Raw genomic sequence first — 21,877 nt, forward strand, 5'->3', positions numbered from 1 at the left:
GCACAGAGACAGAGGAGCAGCAGGAACAGCAGGCGGTGACCTCCAAGCACAGGTGCTAGGAGCTGGGGCTTTTTCCCCGCATAGGGATTTTTATTTTTTGTCTTCACTTTTTATTTTTTTCAAAAATAAATAAAATCATTACTCCTGGAAAGAAGAACAAAAGAAGAGTCCTCTCTTTCGCTCTGTGCCCAGAGACACCAGAGTCACAGGAAGACATCCCTCAGTCTCCTACTGCCCGGCCAGTAGGGCCTCAGGCCAGATGGCTACCAGCCACGGCTGTACTCCAAGGAAGTGGTCCTCGGCCCCAGCAGAGCAGCCTCCAGGCCTCACGGAAACCACCTGGCCCAGCTGCCTGGGAGCAGATGTGGGGAGATACGGGTGACGCTGGGGAAGCCACATTCCAGGGCCACTGCTAGGTTACCCGGCAAGGAGGGGGGACTCCGTGGGCAGGCTGCTGCCAGGGAGGCCACACGGAGGTGCTGGTTTCCTTGCCACCTCGCCCGGGCAGTCTGAGACGTGGCTGCGCCTGGTGAGCTGTGGTGGCCACTCCGCAGGGACCTCAGGTTAGAAATACACCACCCTTCTCCCAAGACAGCTATGCATGCCATCTGACAGGAAACGTCTCAGCAGAGTTCTGGACAGCCCCGAGAGGTAGGCCGGCGGCCTCAGCGCCTGCACAGCCTTCCAGCTGCCTGGCTCTGCAGGACGCAGACCTCTGAGTGGAGCTGGCTGGGTGCAGAAGGCGCCGCAGAGAGGGGAGGCCTGGTGGGCTCCATGGCCTCGCCCAGCCGCTGAGTTCAGTCAGTGCCCGCAGGATCTGCGCTGCATCCCCAAGCACTGGCTCCTTCCCTGCTCCAGCTGTGCCCAGGACACTGGCCTGCTCTCCAGGGCTGCGCGTACCAGCATGGGTGCGGTCTATGGAGCGCTCAACAGTCTGTGCCTCTCGCCATGGCAGGGAGTGAGGGTCACTTATTCTGGGGTCCCCCACACCAGGAACGGTGCCTGGCTCACAGCTGGCCAATGGGTAGTTACTGAATGATGGATGAATCAGCCAATTGGAGAACCAGCAAACGCCGTGCAGCGCGAGGTCAGGCCTCACCTCTCTGCTTCCCAGTTGGTGAAAGAGGAAGAGCAATTTGGTCAGAACAAATGCACGTGGACAGTCTGGGCTCCACGCCGGGCTCCCCCCGTGTGAGGGAGGCAGCCACGTCCCCTCTGGGACAAGGCAGAGGGGCACCCTTGCACAAGCGACCAGGCGACCACTCTGTCCCTGCTGCCGGCCTCATCCCCACCTCCACCAGCAGACGCGCGCTCCCGGGGGCCCTGCTGGCTGATTATTTGGAGGCTGTGTACTGAAAATACCCACTCCACCAGGCAGCTCCAACCTCATCTGTATTCACTGGACGTCCCGGAGGGACAGCACAGACCAATCACTGAGGCGTCTGAGAAGACATGAAGAGCTATAAAGAGAAGAGTGTTAGCAGTTGAAGGAGGTGGTGGTGGCTGGCAGAGCAGTGGGACATTCCAATCAGTGTGGCAGAGAGTGAGCCCCATTAGTCACCATGGCCAGGTATCTATGGAAACACCAGGAAGACGCGCCTCACAGCAGACTGCGAGGGAGCACACCGGGCTCTGCGACAGGCACAGAGAGGTCTTGCCTGCTCGCCTCCTGGGCCTACCTGGAGCTGCTTCCAGGGCCACTCGTGGACTGACACAAGAGACGTCTCAGAAGCCACAGCTGACACGCAGACTGAGGGTTGGCAGAGGCCCACTGGACCCTCTGCAGCCGCAACACTCAGCCCCAAGCTCGCATCCCAGAACCTCAGCTTCCTCTTCTCCACATCAAGACAGCAGGGTGATTCCAGTGGTCCTCACAGACCCCGGTCCACCTCCAGTGCCCACAGCATGGCTTCTGTGAGCCCGAGGGACAGCTCTCCACGGCGATCTAAGAGCTTCCTCAAACCCTACTGAGGATCTGTGGCCCCCGGCGTCTTCACTCTACGGAGGAGCAAATGGAGGCTCAGAAAACAGGCTCACTGGCCCACGCCGAGATCCAGCAGAGGCTGGGGCACCCGCGACTAGACCATGCTGAGGCCATACCCTGTGCTCGATGCACAAACCGCTGCTTAGACTGACATCAGTCAACAGTCTGCACGGATGTAGACTGCGGCCAACAGGACCAGACTGTGGTTACCTTGCATCCATCTGACCAAGCCTCCTTTAGCCTTGAGCGACATGTATAAAACATGTTTACTATACAAGAAACATCAATGTTTCCGTTCAGCATAAAAAGCACACAGATGTACACACACACACTACAATCACCTCTATGAATAAAAGTGGAGAGCAGCAAAAAGACCTGGAAATGCACAAAAATGGGGGTAGGAAAGGCTAATTTTTCATTTTGTCTCTTGCTATCTGCCCTGAGGAGGATCCTTGTAGGAAACCAGCTGTCTCCCCCTGGCCATGCAGTGTGGTGTTGTCCCGTCCCAGAGAGACGCTAACCCTGCAGAGTTGCAGGTCCTCACTCCACTTCCTGCAGGTGACAGGTTTTGCAACATGGTCATTCTAAAGGAGCAACCGTTTTCTTCTTGAATGGCCTGTGGGAGGCGGCTCTAAGGGTGAATATGGGGACACCCAGAAGCAGCACCGTGCAGGCGCCCACATGCTGTGATCTGCAGCCTCGGCTCACTCTCTGTGGGGACACAGGCAGCACAGTTAGGGGAGCCCACGACATGGAGGCTGGGAACACAGGAAATGAGCCCATCAGCCCTCGGAAGCCCCAGCTTGGTTCCGAGCTGGCTGCCTGAGAGGGAGATCAATCTAGCACACAAGAGATGGGGAGGGGACGGTCCTGAGGCTACCTGTGGGGACCCTGCGATGCCACACTCCACCACGGGGCTGGGAAGCAAGCCCAGGGCGAGGCGGACGGAACTCACCTCCTGCCTGGCACCACCACGCTGCAATGGCTGGAATGGCCGGCCCACAGCCCCTTCCCTGTTGGCGAATTCTGCCTAACCGCTGATCCCCCAAAACCAGCTGGACAGCCCCCCAGCAGGATAGCCCCCCAGCAGGATGCTGAGCCCGGCCCTCCTCCACCCCCAGACGCTGTCTGCAGCCTGCAAGGTGCCCCACCCTGGGGAGCCAGGCTGCTCCCACCCCCAACAGTCCCCCCACAGCCTCCTGTCTCTGCTCCCGGTCTGTGAGCTCCCTGAGGGGACGGAGGAAGAGAGAGAGCCTCAGAAGGAAGCCTGAGCCTCAGAACACTGAGTCTATGAGCAGCTGCACTTCCTGAGGTTTGGAATCTCCCCACAGCCCTGTGAGGTTGCTGCTGCCACTCTGCCTCGAGACCAGCCTGGAGCTCCCAGCACTGGGCCAGCGCCGCCAACCAGGGCGAAGCCAAGGCCTAGCCCCGGCCTGCAGCCACCCTCTAGGGTCTGTGTGTGGCTTCCTCCTCGGCACTGCGGGGCCGGGGCTGTAGGTCAGGTGGCGAGGGTGCTTGCTCCCCTTCCAAGCACAGGGCCCACCAAGTCCTGTTAAGAAAGGGGACCCACCTCTCAGCCCAGTCCCCTGAGGACACTCATTGTGTCTCCTCATAGTCAGACCAGCCTGGGGGCAGGCAGACACCTGGGGCCTGAGGAACGCAGGGGCAGTGGCTCTGGAGCCATGGCAAGATCTGTGGTTTAAAATGTCTCAAGGAGGTGTTGGACCTGACTCCAGTGAGGCCACCCTCTCTGCCTCTGCCCAGTTTCTGCCTGTGATGAGTGAAAACGCCACCCCAGAAGTCCAAGTTCCCACAACATCCCTACGTGACCAGCAGTAGCATCCTCATTTGACAATAACCATCTTGAGAGCCTTCCACATGTCACAGCTGCGACCCAGGAGTCTGGCCGGAACACTGATCTGGCCAGAGAAACAGACATAAATCTGTATGTTCACTGGAAGCAGACAAATAGGATAATAGCTACATCAATCAGGACATGCCCGTCAGGACGATACGGTGCAGGCTCTTTCCGGAGACACTGCTGTGCCCTAAGGACAGGAGCGGGGCCTTGGCTGGGGCCGCGGCTGCAGACCACGGCACAGACCCAGAGGCTGGTGGAGGGTCTCCTGTGGGACCTGGCTCATGTCTCCTTATCAGCAACATCTTCTAGGTCCTCATCTTACGTTTGAAAAGCTGTGTGCGCTCTCCAGGGTACAAGCGGCAGTTCCTGCAGTATTTGCCACTGTACTGCTGAGCACAGGAAATGTGCCCAGGCAGCTGGCCCAAATGTCCACTGCCCACAGCAAGAATGCCGCACGGGAACGGTGCAAACAGCAGCAGGAACCCGGACCCCTCCTGAGATCCCTCCCAGGGTCTCCGGTGTCAGAGGCCCTGCAAGGCTTCCTCCAGGGCATGGCACAGCTGGACGCCTCCTTCACTGGGGACTTTATTGGTAGTATTACTTTTCAGATTTATAAAGGCAGAGTGCCAGAGACAGAGAGAGAGAGATGTTCCATCAACTGGTTCACTGGCTCAAGTCAGGAGCCTGGAACTCCATTCAGGTCTCCCACAGGGGTGCAGGGGCCCAAGCACTTCAGCCACCTTCTGCTGCTTTCGCAGGTGCATCAGCAGAGAGTGGGATCCGAAGGCAGAACTTGAACCAGTGCTCTGACAGGGAAGCCGCCATCGCAGGCAGCAGCCTAATGCTCTGTGCACAATGCCGGCCCAGCTGGCATGGGGGACGATACACTCGGCTTCACTTTCATCAGCCCTTTCAGGGAACACAACCCACTTCAGAGCCAGGTGGGCTTTCTGCTCCAAACTTGGTATTACCAGGGGGCCTCAGAGAGTTCACAGGCAGATGGAATGGGAATACATTTATTTTTCCATGAACTCTCTCAAGCACCCGTTTAGAACAAGAATAGGTCACGCTGTCAGTCCCCTTGCGGTCTGTAATAGACAGCTATTCACAGATCACCTCACCCGCCTCTACTTAGCACCACCCACCCAGCCACTAGGCCAGGCAGGTGTTCTGTGTCCTTCAAACAAGCAGGGGAACGTGGGGTGGGGGCAGAGGAGCCTGTCCAGGCTACAGCACAAGGAAGTCCAGTCGCACCTCAAAACCATCCTTAGAGTTCCAACACGCTGTGTCTCAAGTCCCGGGCTGAACTTCCAACAAGGCAGACAAAACGAGCTGCCTTCCACACTGCTCACCCTCCTCTGACATGCTAACGGGACCCCACAGCAGCCCTCTCAAGCTGTCCAAGGACAGAGACAGCACAAGAAGTCAACGCCCAGGCCAACCCCGATGCACTTGCGATGAACGTGAGCCCCAGACATGGGCGCTGGGCCATTTGCCTTCCTGGCCACACCCCTTCCACACTGCTCCTCTTCCCCAGGACCCCTGGCAGGCACCTCCCTGTCTCCCTCTGAAGGTGACCAGGCTTCCTGCAGATGGCAGGGAGCTGTCCAGCTGCTGCCCAGGCTCTGGGGCAGAGCCGAGGGCTGTGGAGGGTCAGTGGGACGGATTCCCAGGCCCCTCCCAGGCTCGGCTGCGTGGCTCCTGGATCTGAGCTGATCTTCCAGGGATGACAGGAATATCTGCATGAAGACAGCGGTTTCTCAAGCATGAGTGATTACACCAAGTCCGTGCTCTGCAGCCCACCAGACACAGTCACCAGTGCCATCTCCCCATGACTGGTCCTCAGAGCAGCCTGCGTGCTAGGCAGGCGGACACCTGAGAGCTGGAGGCTCGGGGACCCGACGACCCCCTCCGACCCCCACCCAATACATGGCAAACCCAAAACCGAAATCTGAGACAACTGAAAAGACCCCTGTTCTCAGAGAATGTGGCCCAGACAGGGCCCCTGCTCCCACTCCACCCCACCTCCCACTCGGAGCCCACAGTAGGCCCCACCCCACTTGTGTCTCCTCAGCTTCCAGGCGTGCCTGGCCAGCCCGACTCCTGGCTCCGTCCAGTGCTCCCCCAGCTTCAGAACTTTTTAAAGGGTATTCTTAGGACCACTGGGGAGGGGGGAAAAGGAGCAGAGGAGACCTTCATTATGAAGTACTGGACCCTACCTTCATCCACAAAGCCCAAATGCCCAGGCTGCTTCCGGCCCAGACTGGTGTGGGGCCAGTCTGCACAGCGCCTGGGGCGGGAGAGGCTCAGCCACCACTTCCCCCAACTCTGCCCCGTGCCCCTCAGGTGTCAGCACCCTCCTCTTCCTCACAGTATGCCTGGAACAGCACCCAGCCAGCCCTCACCCAGGGCAAGGCGTCCACGAGAGATAGCACATTTGACCCCCAGCACATGAGAATGCAGGGCCTCCCCCCACCCCGCACCGCTGGGCCTCCTACCTGAATTTTCCCCGGGCGTCTGCTCCTGAGCACTCCCCGGGCCACCCCTAGCCCAGGCTCCAGTGCCATAACACAGAACCTGGCTTGGGGCTGGGCCACCCCTAGCCCAGGCTCCAGTGCCATAACACAGAACCTGGCTTGGGGCTGGGCCACCGCTACCCCTCACCTGCTGCCCGCCACCCAGCAGAACCCCTCTTCTCCTTGGCACAGGCCCTGTCCTGCCTGTGACCCGTCTCACAGAAGTCTAGCTTACCTCCCCCAAGGACTCTCTCTGCCTATGGATTGAACAGGACTGGTTTTCGGGGCCCCAGCCCAGCACAGCAGCCAGGAGAGTCCAGGTGCCCGAGAAACGCCTGTTTCTATCCCGAAGCCCTGGGATCAAGCCCACATGCCTCCAGCAGGCTAAAGGGGCTGTGGAAGCCAGCGCATGGCTAGATCAAGAGGAGACGCTCCCTGCCAGCACCTCCATGGAGAGAAGACGCAGGGCCTCAGCACGGGACTGCTCGCTGTCGACCCAAAACGGAAATCATTTTCCAGGAACAAAGACTCTCCCTGCAGCAGAAACGCTCACTTGTATCTCAGAGGGGCACGGCGGAGGCCACTGAGAAAGGCACAGGCTGGGGTCAAAGGTCACAGGGCGACAGACGTGCATGTGCAAACAGTGCTAGGTGTTAAACCATGGCCATCGCTTGAGGGTAAAACATCAAATGGAGCGACGGTGTTTCCAGAACACGCACCCCCACAGTCGTTGGTGTGAGAAGCTGCCAAGGCCAGCGCAGGCAAAGGAAGCGAAAGCATGGAAGTGGCCACACTCTTGCTCTCTTCCACCACCCAGACCCACTCCAAGTAAGGCTCTCGGCAGCCCGCACAGGGAGCTGGGCACAGCAGAGGCGCCGGACCACCAGCTCTAGCTCCGCAGTCACCTCTGCTGCCTTGGGAAAGGAACCCCCCCCCCCCACCGGACTGCAGGCGCAGACGCCCACCTGCAGAGGGCCTGCTGCCCCCCAGGTTTTCATGGCTACCTCAGCACCTGCCCACGCCTGGGGCGCCCACTGTACTTCCCTGTGCACGGAGAGCCACTGGCGTCATGCGGAGGTACTCACCCCACTGCAGAGGCGCCAGCTGCAGCTGCTCCAGGACCAGCTGGCTCAGCACGCCCTCCACGCTGGCCTCGCCGCTGCGCTTCAGGGAGGGGTGGGACCAGGTTAAGGAAAACTCGGCTCCTGCTGAGCCCCGCGGGCAGGGAGAGAAGTTCACAAGTTTCGAGGCAGAGACCCCTACCTCTCCACCCCCAAAGCAGGTGTGTCCCCTCCTCTCAGGAGATGGCCCAGCCCACCCTGGGACAACACGCTGAGTGTACGGAAGTTAGGGGCACACAAACAAGTGTCCCCCCACCCTCCAATGTCCCCCAGCCCTGCCCCAACTGGTGGCATTAAAGCTACTGCCGGAGAAGGAAGGGAAGTCCCCTGGGGTCACTGGAGCCCAGCGACTGCTCCTGTGGGAGGGAAGAGGGAGAAATGCAAGGTTATCACTCCTTAATGAAACACGCAAACCACGGTTCAGTGTGTTTCCCGACACGTCTTGGTTCCATGCTGGTTTCATTTTTGCTGCATTACACGTCCTGATGTAATTATGTATATTATTACGAATGGCTCACTTAGGCAAGCTCATAATCGAGGAAGTCATAAAGCCTCCCAGCGAGTATCAGTGGATGGAGAAATTAGGTTTAGAAATGCAGAAAACGCAAGTCCCCAGGCACTGCTATCAACCAGCCAGGGTGCCTCTCGGAACCTCGCCCCTCTTGCCACTGTGTGTAAGCTGCAGTCAGACAGGAAACATGCAGTGTCTGACAGCCCAGTGACAGGGAAGTGGGGTCAGGGAACCAGCCTGCTCTGCCTCTGGGGGGTTAATTCCACTCAACAGGCGCATGGGGCATGGCTGAAGCCAGACCGGCCTGGGGGTGACAGGTTGAGAGACAACCAGCTTGATCCCTGAAGTTGAGGGGTTCACGTGGGAAGGTGGTAGCACCACAGTGGGGGTGTCCTGGGGGGGGCTGGGTTCTGCAGGTAGAGGGCGAACCATGCAGGAGTTGGACGGAGAGGGCGCAGGACCTGGAGGGAATGGAGGCCAAAGGGGCTGGCTCAGCTGGGAGTTGGCTCGGAGGCCCCGGCAAGACAGGCCAATCCCGCGTCCACAGGAAGCTGCACGGCCAAGAGAGAGCCGGGCTGGCCACAGCAGTGCAGGGTGAGGAGCAGAGAGGCCTGGGAAGCCCTGGCTCCTGAGTCTAGCGCAGCACGTGGGACTTCTCTCAGCTCTGGACCAGGCCCTGTGCCTCCGGCATGGGGAGGCCGCCCCCGCCCCTGCTCCCCCTGACTTCCCTTAATCCCTTAATTCTCCCTTAATTCTCCGTTCAGGCTTCCCTTCCCCCAGGAAGCTCTCCTGTTCCTTTACAGACACTGAGCCAAGGCTGGGAGCCCAGGCCTAAGGAGCTCACAGATTGCGGGGTTTGGGGGGGAAGCTAGCCTTGTGGACAGTAAATGCCACTCTCCAGCAAGCCCCTCCCCGAGGAGAGATCCCAAAGAACTGAGCACAACGTTTGTGGACCAATGGTCACAGCAGCGCTGTCCACTGCATCCAAAGGGTGGAAGAAACCCCAGCGTCCAGCAACAGAGGAACAGACCCACCAACAGCAGCTGGTGCACACAAGGGAACGCTACGCAGCCTCGGAGAGGAAGGAAACTGGCGGGTGTGAGGACACAGACGACCTGTGTGACACTTCCCCAGGGAAAGAAGCCAGTCCCCAGGGGAGGAGTCAAGTCCAGAAACTGGAACTGGGATGGGGGAGGATGCTGTGCTGGGTGGGACAGGAGGAAGTGCAGGAGCCGGGTGGTGGGGCTGCCGCACAGTAACCAGAAGGAATTTCACTGCCGCAGGGTCGGTGGACAGCCAGCCTGGGCGAGGACGACTGTACTCAGGAGAGAGCGCTGAGGCCAGGAGCAGTGCCCAGGTGCAGGGCACAAGCACTTTCCCTGAGCCGTGCCCACGGGAAGCACTTGGGAAGTCTGGAGAGGCTGCCCCTGGAGCCGTTGCCAATCATGCTGGTCTCAGAGGAGACCCCATCCCCAGCGCAGGACCTGGTGACGCTGGCGGGAGTGGGGGGTCTCCTCACAGGGCCACCTCTACTGGGTCAGTTTCCCAGGCTTTGGCCCAGAGCCACGGTCCCCAGCGAGCATCCCAGCACCTTTCCTCCCCCAGAAAGGCCCCCGCAGACTCCAGGATATGGGGGTGGAGAGGAATTCGCTCCTTTCACAACTTTCTGCCTTGTGGAAGACATCACAGGCCCCTCCCCAGCTCACGCTCTGATTGGCTCTAGCCAAAGCCAGGGAAAAGCAGTGGCATGTGTGTAGTGCTGGATCAATGTACCCCACCCCACCCCCAGCTCCCACTCCTGGCCCACCCAGCCCACTGGCACATGGGGATGCGCCCTCAGTGCAGGGGATGCTCCCCAGGGAATGCTGTATCCTAGGCTCAGAGTCCTGCACCTGGGTCCCAGAGGGCAGGCCCAGGGCTGATGTGGAGAGGCCCCTGGAAGGTGGTGGGCACTCTGGGGAGTGTTTCCCAGGCTCTCTTTAGCTAGCTCAGGCTGCTGGGGACCCGGACGACAGAGGCTTCAGCCACCGGGGGCGGGGGTCCTGGCCCAACCCCGCGAGGGGCAGCAACCACGCTGCCTTGCACTGCAGTGGCAAGTGCTCTCCTTGCCAGGCTCCTCCAGCACGCACACCAGCCAGCGTGGCACACGTCCAAAGCCGAGAGCAGCCCTGTTGACCGAGCTGTGGGCACCAAGCACACGGACGCTTTGCTGCAATGTTCCACAGTGGAGAGAAGAGACAGGAAGGTCTCTACAGAGGATGCGTGAAGTTTTCCAAGAAACGTAGTAAGTGAAACAAGCAGGATGCAAGACAGCATATTCCTCGTGTGTGTGTGTGAGTGTGTAAAAGGGACTAAAAATAAGACTATGTTTGTGTTTACTTATAATTTCAGAAATTCCAAAAACTTCTACAAAGAAAGAGTTAAAATGGAATCTCAGGGGGCAGGGCAGGAACGGGGAGGGTGGCCACAGTTCCACTGTGAGCCATGTGCACCCACTCCGAATAAAACAAAAATCATTTCAGAGAAGGTAAGTAATCGTGCCCCAGAGAATGCTGTGGACTCAATGCCATGAGCTGCTCTAGACCTTGGACGTGGGGGTGCAGCCAGGAAGGCAATGTGGTTTAAAATGCATCTGTCTGGGGCAGTACTGTGCCACTGCCTTCAAAACCTACATCCCATATGGGCACTATCTTGAGTCCCGGCTGCTCCATTTCCAATCCAGCTTCCTGCTTCTGCTAATGTACCTGAGAAAGCAGCGGAAGATGGCCCAAGTGCCACCCATTTGGGAGACCCCAAGTGAGTTCCTGGCTTTGGCCTGATCCAGCCCTGGCTGTTGCAGGCATTTGGGGAGTGAACCAGCGGACAGAAGATGTCTCTTTCTCTGTAACTCTGCCTTTCAAAAGAACAAATAAATCTTTTTGAATAACATGCAAATGTTCGTGTTTTCTCTGCTTCCTTCCCGCACTCTCTCCACGCTTTAATTACTTTCAAAGCAAGACCTCAGAGTAGAGCATAGTACAGTCTTATTAAAAACCCCAGTGCAGAGTTTGTAGAGGCCGGTGGAACAGGCAAGGCCCGACGGACAAGCCAGCTGACGAGCTGGGGGACACCCAAGCAGAGGGGCAAGGGGCACTGTATGAACCGTCACCAAGTTGCCATGGGCCACTGGGGCAGGGAGTCTGTTTCCAAAGCACAGCTCTGTATCAAGTCACTTTCGGACGTGAGCCACGGAAGTACCCAGCTGTACCAACCAAGCAAGTCCCCTGTGTGCACCCCCTACACCCACCACCAGCTGCCTCACGCCTGAGCCTGTGCCCACGACTATGATGTTGGCTGGCCCATCCACCACCCTCTCAGCAGTACTCATGACCTTATCATGACCTCCTAAATCCGCAGAGCCCAGCATCTGCTGCCAGAGCAGGTAGATGATGACGACAGCGATGAGACGACACCCACAGTTCCTGACATGGTGGCTCCTACACAGGACAGCTCCAGGACCTTCCTGCTCAAAGAGGCCTGTGCTTCTTAGGGTTATCCTCCGGCTTCCCTGTCCTCTATAGCCACATCCAGGCTTCAGGGCTTGGTGGGTGTGAGGAATGAGGGAGCAGGTCCTGCTGGCCAGCCCTGAATCAGATAGCGTCCCTGGAGCCCCACCCTGGAGGTCACTTTCAGACCCTACCGCAGGCCTGGTGTGGATGCCTCATAGTACTCCCAGAAGCCAGCAAGGACCCTGCTGGCCCGCGCACGAAGCCGTGTCAGGGCCCTGTAGCTGACAGCAGCCCGGCCACATCAGCCCAGGGGAAAAGCTCTGCAGAGCTCTCGTGGTGCTCAAGAGCTGCCTGGGCTGCAGGACCTTCCTCATCACCAGGGGACACAGCAATCACATGTTCAAATCACCCACAAGTTCTTGCACCTGCCCTCTCAGGAGGGTAGGACAAGGACACCAGCAGCGAAAGGAGTATAAAATCTCAGCTGGTGCCAAGCCAGCTTTGCAAAGTCTGCTAATCCCACCCACTGCCACAGCTGACCATCTCTGGGATAACACAAGTCCCAGTTCACTAAAACCCAGCTCCCAGTGTGTGTCTGGAGCGGCCCACAGGCAGTCCTACCACCCTTGCCAGGATGCAGAGAGTCCTCTCACAGTGCCACCTCCCACCACCACCACCACAAGTTCTGCTTTCTACCTGCACTGAGTTACACGTCCTGTGGGTCGCAGACTCTTGGGGGCAGTGAGCGCAAGGCCCAAGGTCTGGGGTTGGCCTTCGCTTGGCTTAGCCCTCCCCTGCCATCCTCACACCAGCAAGGTCAAGGAGCAGGCAGCCACCTTCCCAGCTGCTTGGTTTTCCCATGGGAATCCATTACTTTATGGGGCAGAAACACACAAGCCAACGAGGCAGGCCCTCAGAGGACTGCCTGTGGCTCTAAGCCCAGGATGCTAAGAAACAGTGTCCTCAACTCACTAGCACGACACAACATACAGTAGCGTGTGCAGGTGCATGCCTGCGTGTCTGCTGCAGCCATGGAGCTGCCTCCGTGCCTCTGCTCTTGCTCTCCCTCCAGCTGGAGCTCTTTTTCTCCTGCCCCGTGAACACCAAATCCCCCTCCACACACACACACACAAACACACACACACACACACACACCAAGCTTAAACGCCATCTCCTCCAGGACGTCCTCTCTACCTACCCTGCCCAGAAGCCCATCTTGCTTCTTCCCTGAAGAACCTCTATCCAGGGCCAGCCCCATAATGCTGTGTTTTCCTCTCTAATGAGTGCCTGGTTCACTGAGTTCACGTATCTCACACACCTGCTACCTGTGTGGGGTTAGACGCTAGGGACAGGAAGATAAAGAGGACATCTTCCTACTCTCCAGAAGCCCAGTTTCTCGTGCAACCATATGTCCTGCTCATTGGTCATCCATCATTTTTATTATATCTGATTAATTAATCGATACCTGTGCAGAATATTTTTGTTTACAGACGCTTTCGTGCATGCTGTCCCGGTTAATTTATGTATCTTGGGAGCCATCAATGTTCGCTTCCAAAGCTGAAAAACACAGCCAGATGCGAAGAAAATGCAGACGGTTAATAAAACACCTCGCCTCTCATTTCCTGCTAGGCCATTATCAGCGACATATTTGGGAACAGACCATAAGCGAAGGGCCATTTGAAACCATTCGAGCAGCTTCTGAGATCCTGTCTGTATTTATGGAACTGAAGTCTACCATGACCTGGCCGGGTATCTAGGAAAAATGACTGCTCAGTCAACCCTGAGCTTGGGGAGTGTGAGCCCCTCTGGTGAACCCGTGGACCCCAGCAGCGCCAGCCTCACCGAAAGGGGCAGCAGTGTCTGGCTGTGATCCCAGGTCTACCAAGCAGACGCTGGAGACCCCACGGGGGTGTTCATGCTGGCCCTGACGCAGGTGCTCCCCGGTGGGTGTGCCTTCACCTGGGGCACCCCCTCGCCTCAGCAGACAGACTGCATCCCATGTGTCAGCTCTGGAGCAAACAACTACAGGTGCCAGGACTCAGCCCAGCCCCACTCGAGCTCAAATAAATTAGCAAATTGTCATAAATAGGAATTACACTAATGGAAAGGCTGCTTTAAATGATTAATGAGCCTCTCTGCCCTGACTTTGTTTTCCAATTTGCATCGTGAACTTTCAGAATGCTGACGCTGCTCTCCTTCTCATCTCACTAAGTGCTCAGCAGCTCAGCTGGTCTCCCCAGCGTCAGAGGCCCAACTGGACAGGGCACACCCCGCTGCGAGGGTGCTGCCAAGGGGGAGGGGAACAGCTGTGCACTGCTGCCAAGTCTTGCTTGGTGGAGACCATTCTAGACTCCCACGGTGGACAGCAGGTGAAACACAACTCCGCACTGGGGGGCTGGCACCTCTCAGTGCTGGGATCAAGAAACACTGCCCTTGCTATGGGCTTCCCCTAGGATGGGACAAGTGCAAGGGCACGGCAGAGGCCAGAGGCTCCCACACTGCTCCTAGACAGGGCACAGGCCACAGCCCCAAGGACGGACAGATGGCTGCCTCCAAGTCCCAGCTCTGCCACTTACTGGCTGGGTGACCTTCGGCAAGGAGCCCACCCCACCAGGCCTCAGTTTTACCATGTGGCTGGGAAGGACCTCAGAGAGCTGTTGTCAAGTCCAAGCTGTGTAATCTGCTCAGAACGATACCTGGCACCCAGTAAGTGCCATATGGACGTGAGCTGTTCCATAAGCTGTTACGTAAGATACGCGTGCTCACAATGACAGCGGCACAAAAAACAGAGGACGCGTGTGTGCCCAGCCCACAGCCAATCACACGAGCACAACACACGGCGATTCCTGCGGGTGTACACACACACACACACACACACACACACACGTCAGTGCCATGCAAGCCAGGGAAACGCCCCTCCTCGCTTCCAGCAGACAGCCAAATCCGAAATGTGGGTTCTCTGTGTGTCCAACTCTGACTCCTTTCATTTTAAGGGGTGTGTGTCCACCACATGTGGATTTGGGGGAGACAGCGCATCACATCGGCATCCTCCTCCCCAGCGCAGGCCCAGTACCGGGGAGACTGGATGGCATCACGGGCCAGGCACAGCTTCCCTTCAGCTGGCAATGCTTGTCTGCCAAGACTTAAGGCCTTCGAATCAAGTTGTTCCCAACAGCTCTGAAAGCCAAACTCCCTGCAGGCAGATGCGAAAGGCAGCCCTTCCTTTCACTCAAGGCGATCAAGGTGTCCGCTGAACCAATGATGGCAGCTGTTTGCATTAAAATTCAAGCCGACTCTGCAGCTCACTAGGCTAATCCTCCACCTGTGGCGCCGGCACCCCGGGTTCTAGTCCCGGTCAGGGCACTGGATTCTGTCCCTCTTGCTCCTCTTCCAGTCCAGCTCTCTGCTGTGGCTCGGAAAGGCAGTGGAGGATGGCCCAAGTGCTTGGGCCCTGCACCCGCATGGGAGACCAGGAGGAAGCACCTGGCTCCTGGCTTCAGATCGGTGCAGCGCACCAGCCATGGCAGCCATTTGAGGGGTGAACCAATGGAAGGAAGACGTCTCTCACTGTCTAACTCTGCCTGTCAAAAAAATTTCATTCAGATAAAATTATGTCTCCAAACACGCCTATTACAAAAGCAGAGTGCCCTGTGTCTTCTAAGAACCATACTGAAAGGGCTTATTATTTTATTCAGAACATGAGAAGGCAGAGCTCCATGCAGAAGCTGCTTTGAGCGTAATCGAGACGTCAGTCACTGAGGCTGATGGGGAGCCTGCGCAGCCCGGGGAGAGGCAGGAGCCGTCAGGTGAAGCCATCGCCCTCCAGAGAGAGCAGTGGTGGGGACCAAAGACTCAGAGGCAGGTTGTGGCGGGTGGGGCTGTGCTCCAGGTCAGCGGTCCTGGTCATTATCAACCAGACTGATGGCACTGCGCCCCATGTCTACGCAGGGCTGTGCTTGTGAACCCAAAGCGGAACTGCTGAGAAACGTCTCGGCCACTGGGAGCTCCTTCAGCATGCCTGAGTGAGGGGAGAGTACTGGGACCCCAAGACAGGAACTGTCCTCGGTCCCCCAAGACAGGAACTGTCCTCGGTCCCTGAGCCTGGGGTCCCTCTAGGGGTGCGCTCTGAGACAGAGGCACTGCTGCATCCTTCTACCTTGCAAACCATGGACATTTATCTGACCTCTGCACCCACAGAGGAATTCCATCTTCCAGTCCAGGTCACAGATTGCTGGGTGTCCAATGCCCGGCTTGCTGATGGGATCTCCAGGCCTCCACCTCACCCTCAGAGCAGCCAAACACGTTAAAAATGCTTCTCCATATAGAATGAGAGGGACAGAGAGGGCTCCGAGGTTCCGGCCACTGGCCTTTGCAAGTGGGAGAGAGAAAGGTCAGCCCAACCGTGCCCACCACACTTCCTCATTAAAATTATGAGTCTTTAGGCCTGGTGCTGTGACACAGTAGGTTAAGCCTCTGCCCGTGCTGTCAGCATCCTATACGGCCACTGGTTAATGTCCTGGCTGCTCCTCTTCCTATCCAGCTCTCTGCTAATGGCCTGGGAAAGCAGTGGAAGATGGCCCAAGTCCCTGGGCTCCTGCACCCATGTAGTAGACCCTGAAGAAGCTCCTGGCTTCAGATTGGCCCAGCTCTGGCTGTTGCAGCCATTTGGGGAGTGAACCAATGGATAGAAGATCTCACTCCATCTCTCCCTCTGTCTGTAACTCTGCCTCTCAAATCAATAAATCAATCTCTAAATAAAATTGATGAGGATTGGACATGGCTATGTCAGCAAGTCTCTCACCAATGCCCAAAATGGTCTTTGAAGAGATTTGAATAAACAAAACCAAACAATGGGGAATGAGATGAGACAATCTCACAAGCTCGTGTGAGCCAGATGCATGTGTGTTCAGGGATGGCTTTGGAAAGGGACTGGTTTCAATTCAGGTCAGTGCTGCTGCTTGCAAACTCGTTGTTCACTGCAGCACTCAGCACAGTGCAGCCAGGCTGCCCAGTGCTCCACTGGCTGTGCCATGGGCTGGAAATGCTTCCCTCGAAGGTTTGGGAATCTATGTGCTGGGACCACACTCGGGGCGGGGCTGGGAAGTGGGGATGCTCTAGTGGGGCAGGTGCACCTGTGGCTCTGCCAGCGCTCAGCACACTCTCCAGCACCTAGCAGGTCCTCAAGACTTGGCTCTGTTGGGAGGATGGGATTCCACCTGACTCGAGAGAGCACAGTGCAGCAAGGGAGACAGGCTCACAGAGCCCAGGGCAGTGTGGAGCCCAGGACAGTGTGGAGCCCAGGGCAGTGCGGAGCCCAGGGCAGGGTGGGAGGGAGGCCAGTGCCAGCAGGGCTTCTGGGAGGACAGGAGCAAGGTCCATCTTCAGCATGAATAAGAGGGAGCGCACCTGAGGCCAGGGCACAGGATGACCAGGCATCTTACAAAGGCGGGGGGAGCGGGCTGTGATGCGGAGCTCGTATCTGCCAACGCCTTGTGGCCATGACCGCAGGTGAATGACCTGCATTGATTCAACGGGAGAATGAGCAAGCTCAGGGTCCCACTGGTATAGCAATCTGAGGCAAGTCACTGCACTTCCAAAATTCCCTTATGTCTGGTGAGTAGAAGGGGTAGAGACTACCTGTCTCCCAGGTATAGGATAAGCAAAATGCTTGTGCAATGCAGGTGGGCTATCAGAACACTCGGCAGCCGCCCTCATCACTGTGGCCCGACAGCGGCAGACAGGGCCCTCCGAGGTCCCCTGGCCTCCTCTCCTAGCTGCTGGGAGCAGCAGGGCCCGCCTGATCCCAGCAGCCTCTCTAGTCTTGGCTCAAAGTCAGATGCAAGTTCTGGGTCCTGTGCTTGGAGCTACCATTTGCTATTAACAGAGTACACAGAGAGAGCTGGCTATCTTAAGATTTTCCAAGTCCTGTAAAAATAATCCAATACTGGTAGCCAGAGGGGAAGAGGAAGGTTAAAAGGAGGGCACACTGGGGAGCTGAATCTACGGTTTTAACCAACAAGCCTGGCTCCTTGAGCAGACGCTGCCAACAAGCCTGGCTCGTCAAGACAGCGCGCGCTGGCCAGGAAACGCCCTTTCTAAAGGACCAATGTCGTTGACGAGAAATGGGCGGAGCAGGGGGAGAGCTGCACAGAGGCTGCAGTCTGAGCAGTCCCTTGTGAAAACTTTGATCCCGGGATAGAACCAAGATAAAAGCAGGAGAGGACAGAAGGCCCCATGCAGGCTGGGCGGGTTGGGGGCGGAGAAGCACGGCCCACGCAGGGCTACACACTGCCCCGCGGCACTGGTGAGGCAGGGCCAGCACCGTCCCCACTGGAGGAAGGGAACAGAGAAGGAAAGAGAGCAAGGCCATGGCACAGGTCGTGCCGGGAGGAGACAGGTGAAGGGTGCCAGGCAGCCATCAAGTCTGACTGTCCTGTCTGGGCCCCTCCCTCCTGGGCACTGTGCCCTGGGACGCTGTGGGGTGTGGCGAGGCCAGCCACCACCCAGGAAGTGGTTTCTCACCATAGGCCTAGGGATAAGAAAAGTGAGAGGGCTGAAAAAAAGAAATAGATTTCTTAGAGAACAAAGGGAGTCTCTCACACACGAGGGCTGGCCACACAGGAGGGAGACTCCTACTGAGAATTAGCAAGCTCCAGGGCTCAGAGCACCAAGGTGAAGGCCCCAGTGCTCACATCCTTGAACAGCTAACCATCCTAGGCTAGTCCTCCACACAAGGCCACCCTGTCCTCAGCAAGGACGGAGCCCTCGTGACCTCCCTAGGCAGCGGGGCTCTGCCGAGGTCACGGCAGGGGACTTGGGATGCAGTGGCCAGCTCCTAGGGACGGCGGCCTGAATGGCGCGAGTCTCAGGCTCCCATGGGAAACCCTGTAGCCTCCTCCACAGCGCTGGGACGAGGCCAGGCAAGAACGTGTCACGTGCACAGTGGGGGCCTCTCAGGCCTGCTGCAGTCAGTGGGTCCCACAGTCATGCTCACAGAGCCGGGGGCGGCGCAGGAACAACGGCCACCAAGTCCAGCTCTGTCTGCCACAAGAAAGGAAGGACAGGAAAAACGAAGAAGGGGCTCCGAGTCCCTGAACTCTGCAGTGCCTGGGGACGAGCGGCCCTTGCACTGAACTGGGGTGACGGGCACGGCTGCCTCACTTGCTGCTGCCGGTGCCCAGTCTCTCACAGCCTCTAGCTGGGACTGCTCACAGCACAGCTCCTCAGCCCACTCCTCAGGTCACTCTCGCTTCTCCGAGATCTGGTTATGTGGTGGCCAGCGTGGCTTGCTGTGACCTCAACCTGGCCACAGCAAGACTCCTTCTGCCTTTGCAGGTTCCCACCGCCCTGATGGGAAAGGCGTGGCTTCTCACCACAGCACAGGGGCCCCTGTGAGTCCTGCCGCACCCTCTAGCATCACTGGCACACAGAGGACCTCACACACCTGCCTTTTTCCTGTTTGTGGCTTGCGACACTGCCCAGGCCTGCCAGCATCTTCCTAGCTGAGCCTCCGTGTCTTTTCCCCCCGACGGGGACATGTCCAGGCCCCACACACAGAACAGGGGAACGTGCCAGGGCACAAGCATCAGGGCAGGCAGCTGTGCCTCCACCACAGGAGCCCCTGTTCCTGCTACAACAGGTCACCGGCCACGCGTGCCGCAGAAGGGCCACTGCTGTAACTGATCGGTGTCAACGCAGGCTCAGTTTTTTTTTTTTTACAAAGTCTAAATATCTAGAAAACATTAAGAAACGCATAATGAAATTATTAGCCAATTCAGTCACAGAGCTTTCCCTCTGCTTCAATTCAGGGGCACAGCAACCGAAGCCTGCTGCTCGTCTCACGCAGACGTCACCCCCAGACGGCGTCACCGAGGTCACGTCTGCCTCCGGGGCACTCTCCAGCAGCAGGTTTGTGGGGCAGGTGTGCTGAGCCCCAGGCAGGCGCTCAATCCACACTTGTGTGCGCACGGGAAACAGGATGCCAGCCTCTTGAAGGAGGCCAGGCTTCACAGGGAAACACGGAGACTCTTCTGTACTTCTCTGCTAAGAGTGCAAAATCCCAGGGGCCCGTGGGCCACTGGGGTCCTGTTAGAAGGCCGCGTGCTGGAGGCAGCTCTGAGAGCTCAGGTGCGCGTTCCTCCACACTTCTCACCTCACACAGGAGGACGAGGTCACCCTGGTGTGCAATGCAAGAGACAGGTGCAGCCCCGGCAGGTGGCAGCTGTGACATTAGTCAGATGCTGCTGGGTGCCCCAGGAGGGCAGAGCCCCATCTCTCTGTGCAGCCTGGGGCTAGGCTTCCTGCTATTACCTGAGTCCCAGAGCGAGACATCCATGAGATTCCAACTGGGCACCAAGCACACTGCTGTATCTGCCACTGGGTGCTGCTGATGGTGTCAGATCAGCGCAGGCCTGCCTTGCTTAAACCCCACGACCCCAAGCAAGGAGACCAGCTCCTCCCCAGGGGATTTCCTGGCAGGAGGTCCAGGAGTCTCCCAGAGTCCTGCTAGCAAAAAGAACAAGTCACTCCCGGGCACCAGGGTCCCATCCGAGAGACATACAGGTCAGCACCCAGGGCCCCTCCTGTCCCCACCCAACAAGACCCAAGTTGTCACTGCCCACCCTACCCCCTTGCAGGCTGGGACTTACGGGGGACACTGTGTGACAGCTCACGACACCTGGCTGAGACTCAATTCCCTCCATGCAGTGCCAGGGGCCCGTCTGAGAAATGTAGAACTGAATGAGCTCACGGCCATGGCGCACCTGGCTACAGCGGGGGCCGATACTGGACCTGCCTCCTCCTCCTTTGTCCACTCAGTCCGCAAGAACTGAGTAAACCCAGAGCTCTGTGGGGAACACCGCCTGCCAGAACCCTGCAGCTCCCACCCCTGCCTTCTCTGCGTCTCCACTGCAGGCTGTGCCAGGCATCCCTGAGTTCTATTCTTAGTGTCTGGGAGGCGGGACTTCCTGTTTTTATCAGACTCCTTGGAGTTAGTGGGCCTACCAGGCCCAGGCTCACTCAAGTGCAAACGGAGGAACTGCCTTGGGTCCTGGAACCTGTGTGTGTGTGTGTGTGGCCACAGTTTCCTCTCCATCTCAGCACCCTCGGGGCATTTCCCACCCTTGTCCCTGCGATCAATCTCTGGGCACACCCGCCCACCCAAGGCCATCCCTGATTGCCCCTCTGAACCTGGGGTGCGGGGCTCTGTGCTCTGTCAAAGCTCCAGAGACTGCAGACTCCACTCCACTTCCTGCTGGACCGGGAACCACACCGACACCCTGCCTTGGCCTCTCAGCCTCCCAAGGGCCTCAGGGAGCACAATGGGACTTCAAGCAGCCTGCGGAAAGTGGAATGAAAATGCCTGGTGCAAAGAATTTTGACTTCTGCACAGTCTTTTTCTCAGGATACGTGTGTTTCATGAACTCTCTGAAGCCTGTTACATGCACGGAGTTCAAAAGTCTTCTACAACAGACTCATCTTTTAATGCCACTGGCCACGGACGATTGGAAGCCTCAGGCAGGAGCCCCTGAGGACAGCTGGGGCGCATCGCTGGGTAGCAGCCACGCTCCAGGCGCTGCTCTTGAGCTTGGAGCAGGCTTGGACAACTGACGAAGCGCCCTTCATCACACAGACCTTCTGGAAACTCTCCCGGTCATCTCCACACCTCGCCAACTTGTGTCACCTAACTCCCGTTTCCCGGACAACTGCCTCGCATTCCCAGCCGTCGCACGGCAAATCTCCCTGGCCGGCACTGACAGGCGGCCGTCAGGACCCGTCTGACGCGCACGTGCACACCGGCAGTGAGACACGTGGGACTGAAGGCGAGAGCAGCACCAGCCCGGAGACGATCAATTTTCCCGGCCCCGAATGCCCACCCCACCCAGTGGGGCCTCTGAGGCAGTCAGACGTTAAGCACAGGACAGGCCCCGGGCCCCGGGCCCCTCACCACGGCGCTTCTGAGCACTCCGTAGCTGAAGCTTCAAAGCTCAACCCGCCCGGGCGCTCGGCGGTGCACAGCTGTGCAGCGTGGGAAGGATATGATCGCCCAGTGGATGTCCAGCCTGCTGCTGATCTCCAAGCCGCGGGCCTCCTGCCGCTCCTCTGCCAGCTGCTTGGGGTTTGCAAACTGCCCCTTCTCCCCAGGGGACTCGGGGACGCTCTCGAAGCTGAACTTGTCCACTTGAATAGCCATTCTGCAAGAGGAGAGAAAACACAAGAGAGCATGCATCAGGAGGGCAGCTTGTGCTGCTGGCGTGGGCGTGCCAGCGTGAGACAGCCTAATGAGTCATTATCGTCAGCAATTCAGAACAGACGAGACAACTCCCAGGAAAGGCTCCCAAGGTGGCCCTGACCAGGTCGGGCCCGACGCACCACTGGGGCCTGGAGACACTATCGC

The 21,877-nt window shown here is 58.0% G+C and overlaps 1 protein-coding gene across 2 annotated transcripts in view; it reads right to left on the reverse strand.

The window, feature by feature from the left end:
- TRAPPC9 (trafficking protein particle complex subunit 9) overlaps positions 1-21,877 on the reverse strand; it is a 562,730-nt gene that overhangs the window by 94,046 nt on the left and 446,807 nt on the right. For both annotated transcript variants that reach the window (XM_070075538.1, XM_070075537.1), the window contains 2 exons: positions 21,521-21,674; positions 7,447-7,537 (listed from right to left, as the gene is read on the reverse strand). In XM_070075538.1, coding sequence (XP_069931639.1) covers positions 7,447-7,537; positions 21,521-21,674 — 245 coding nt within the window. The remainder of the gene's footprint in view (positions 1-7,446; positions 7,538-21,520; positions 21,675-21,877) is intronic.

The sequence above is a fragment of the Oryctolagus cuniculus genome, chromosome 6 (genome assembly GCF_964237555.1).
Source record: "Oryctolagus cuniculus chromosome 6, mOryCun1.1, whole genome shotgun sequence".
NCBI lineage: Eukaryota > Metazoa > Chordata > Mammalia > Lagomorpha > Leporidae > Oryctolagus > Oryctolagus cuniculus.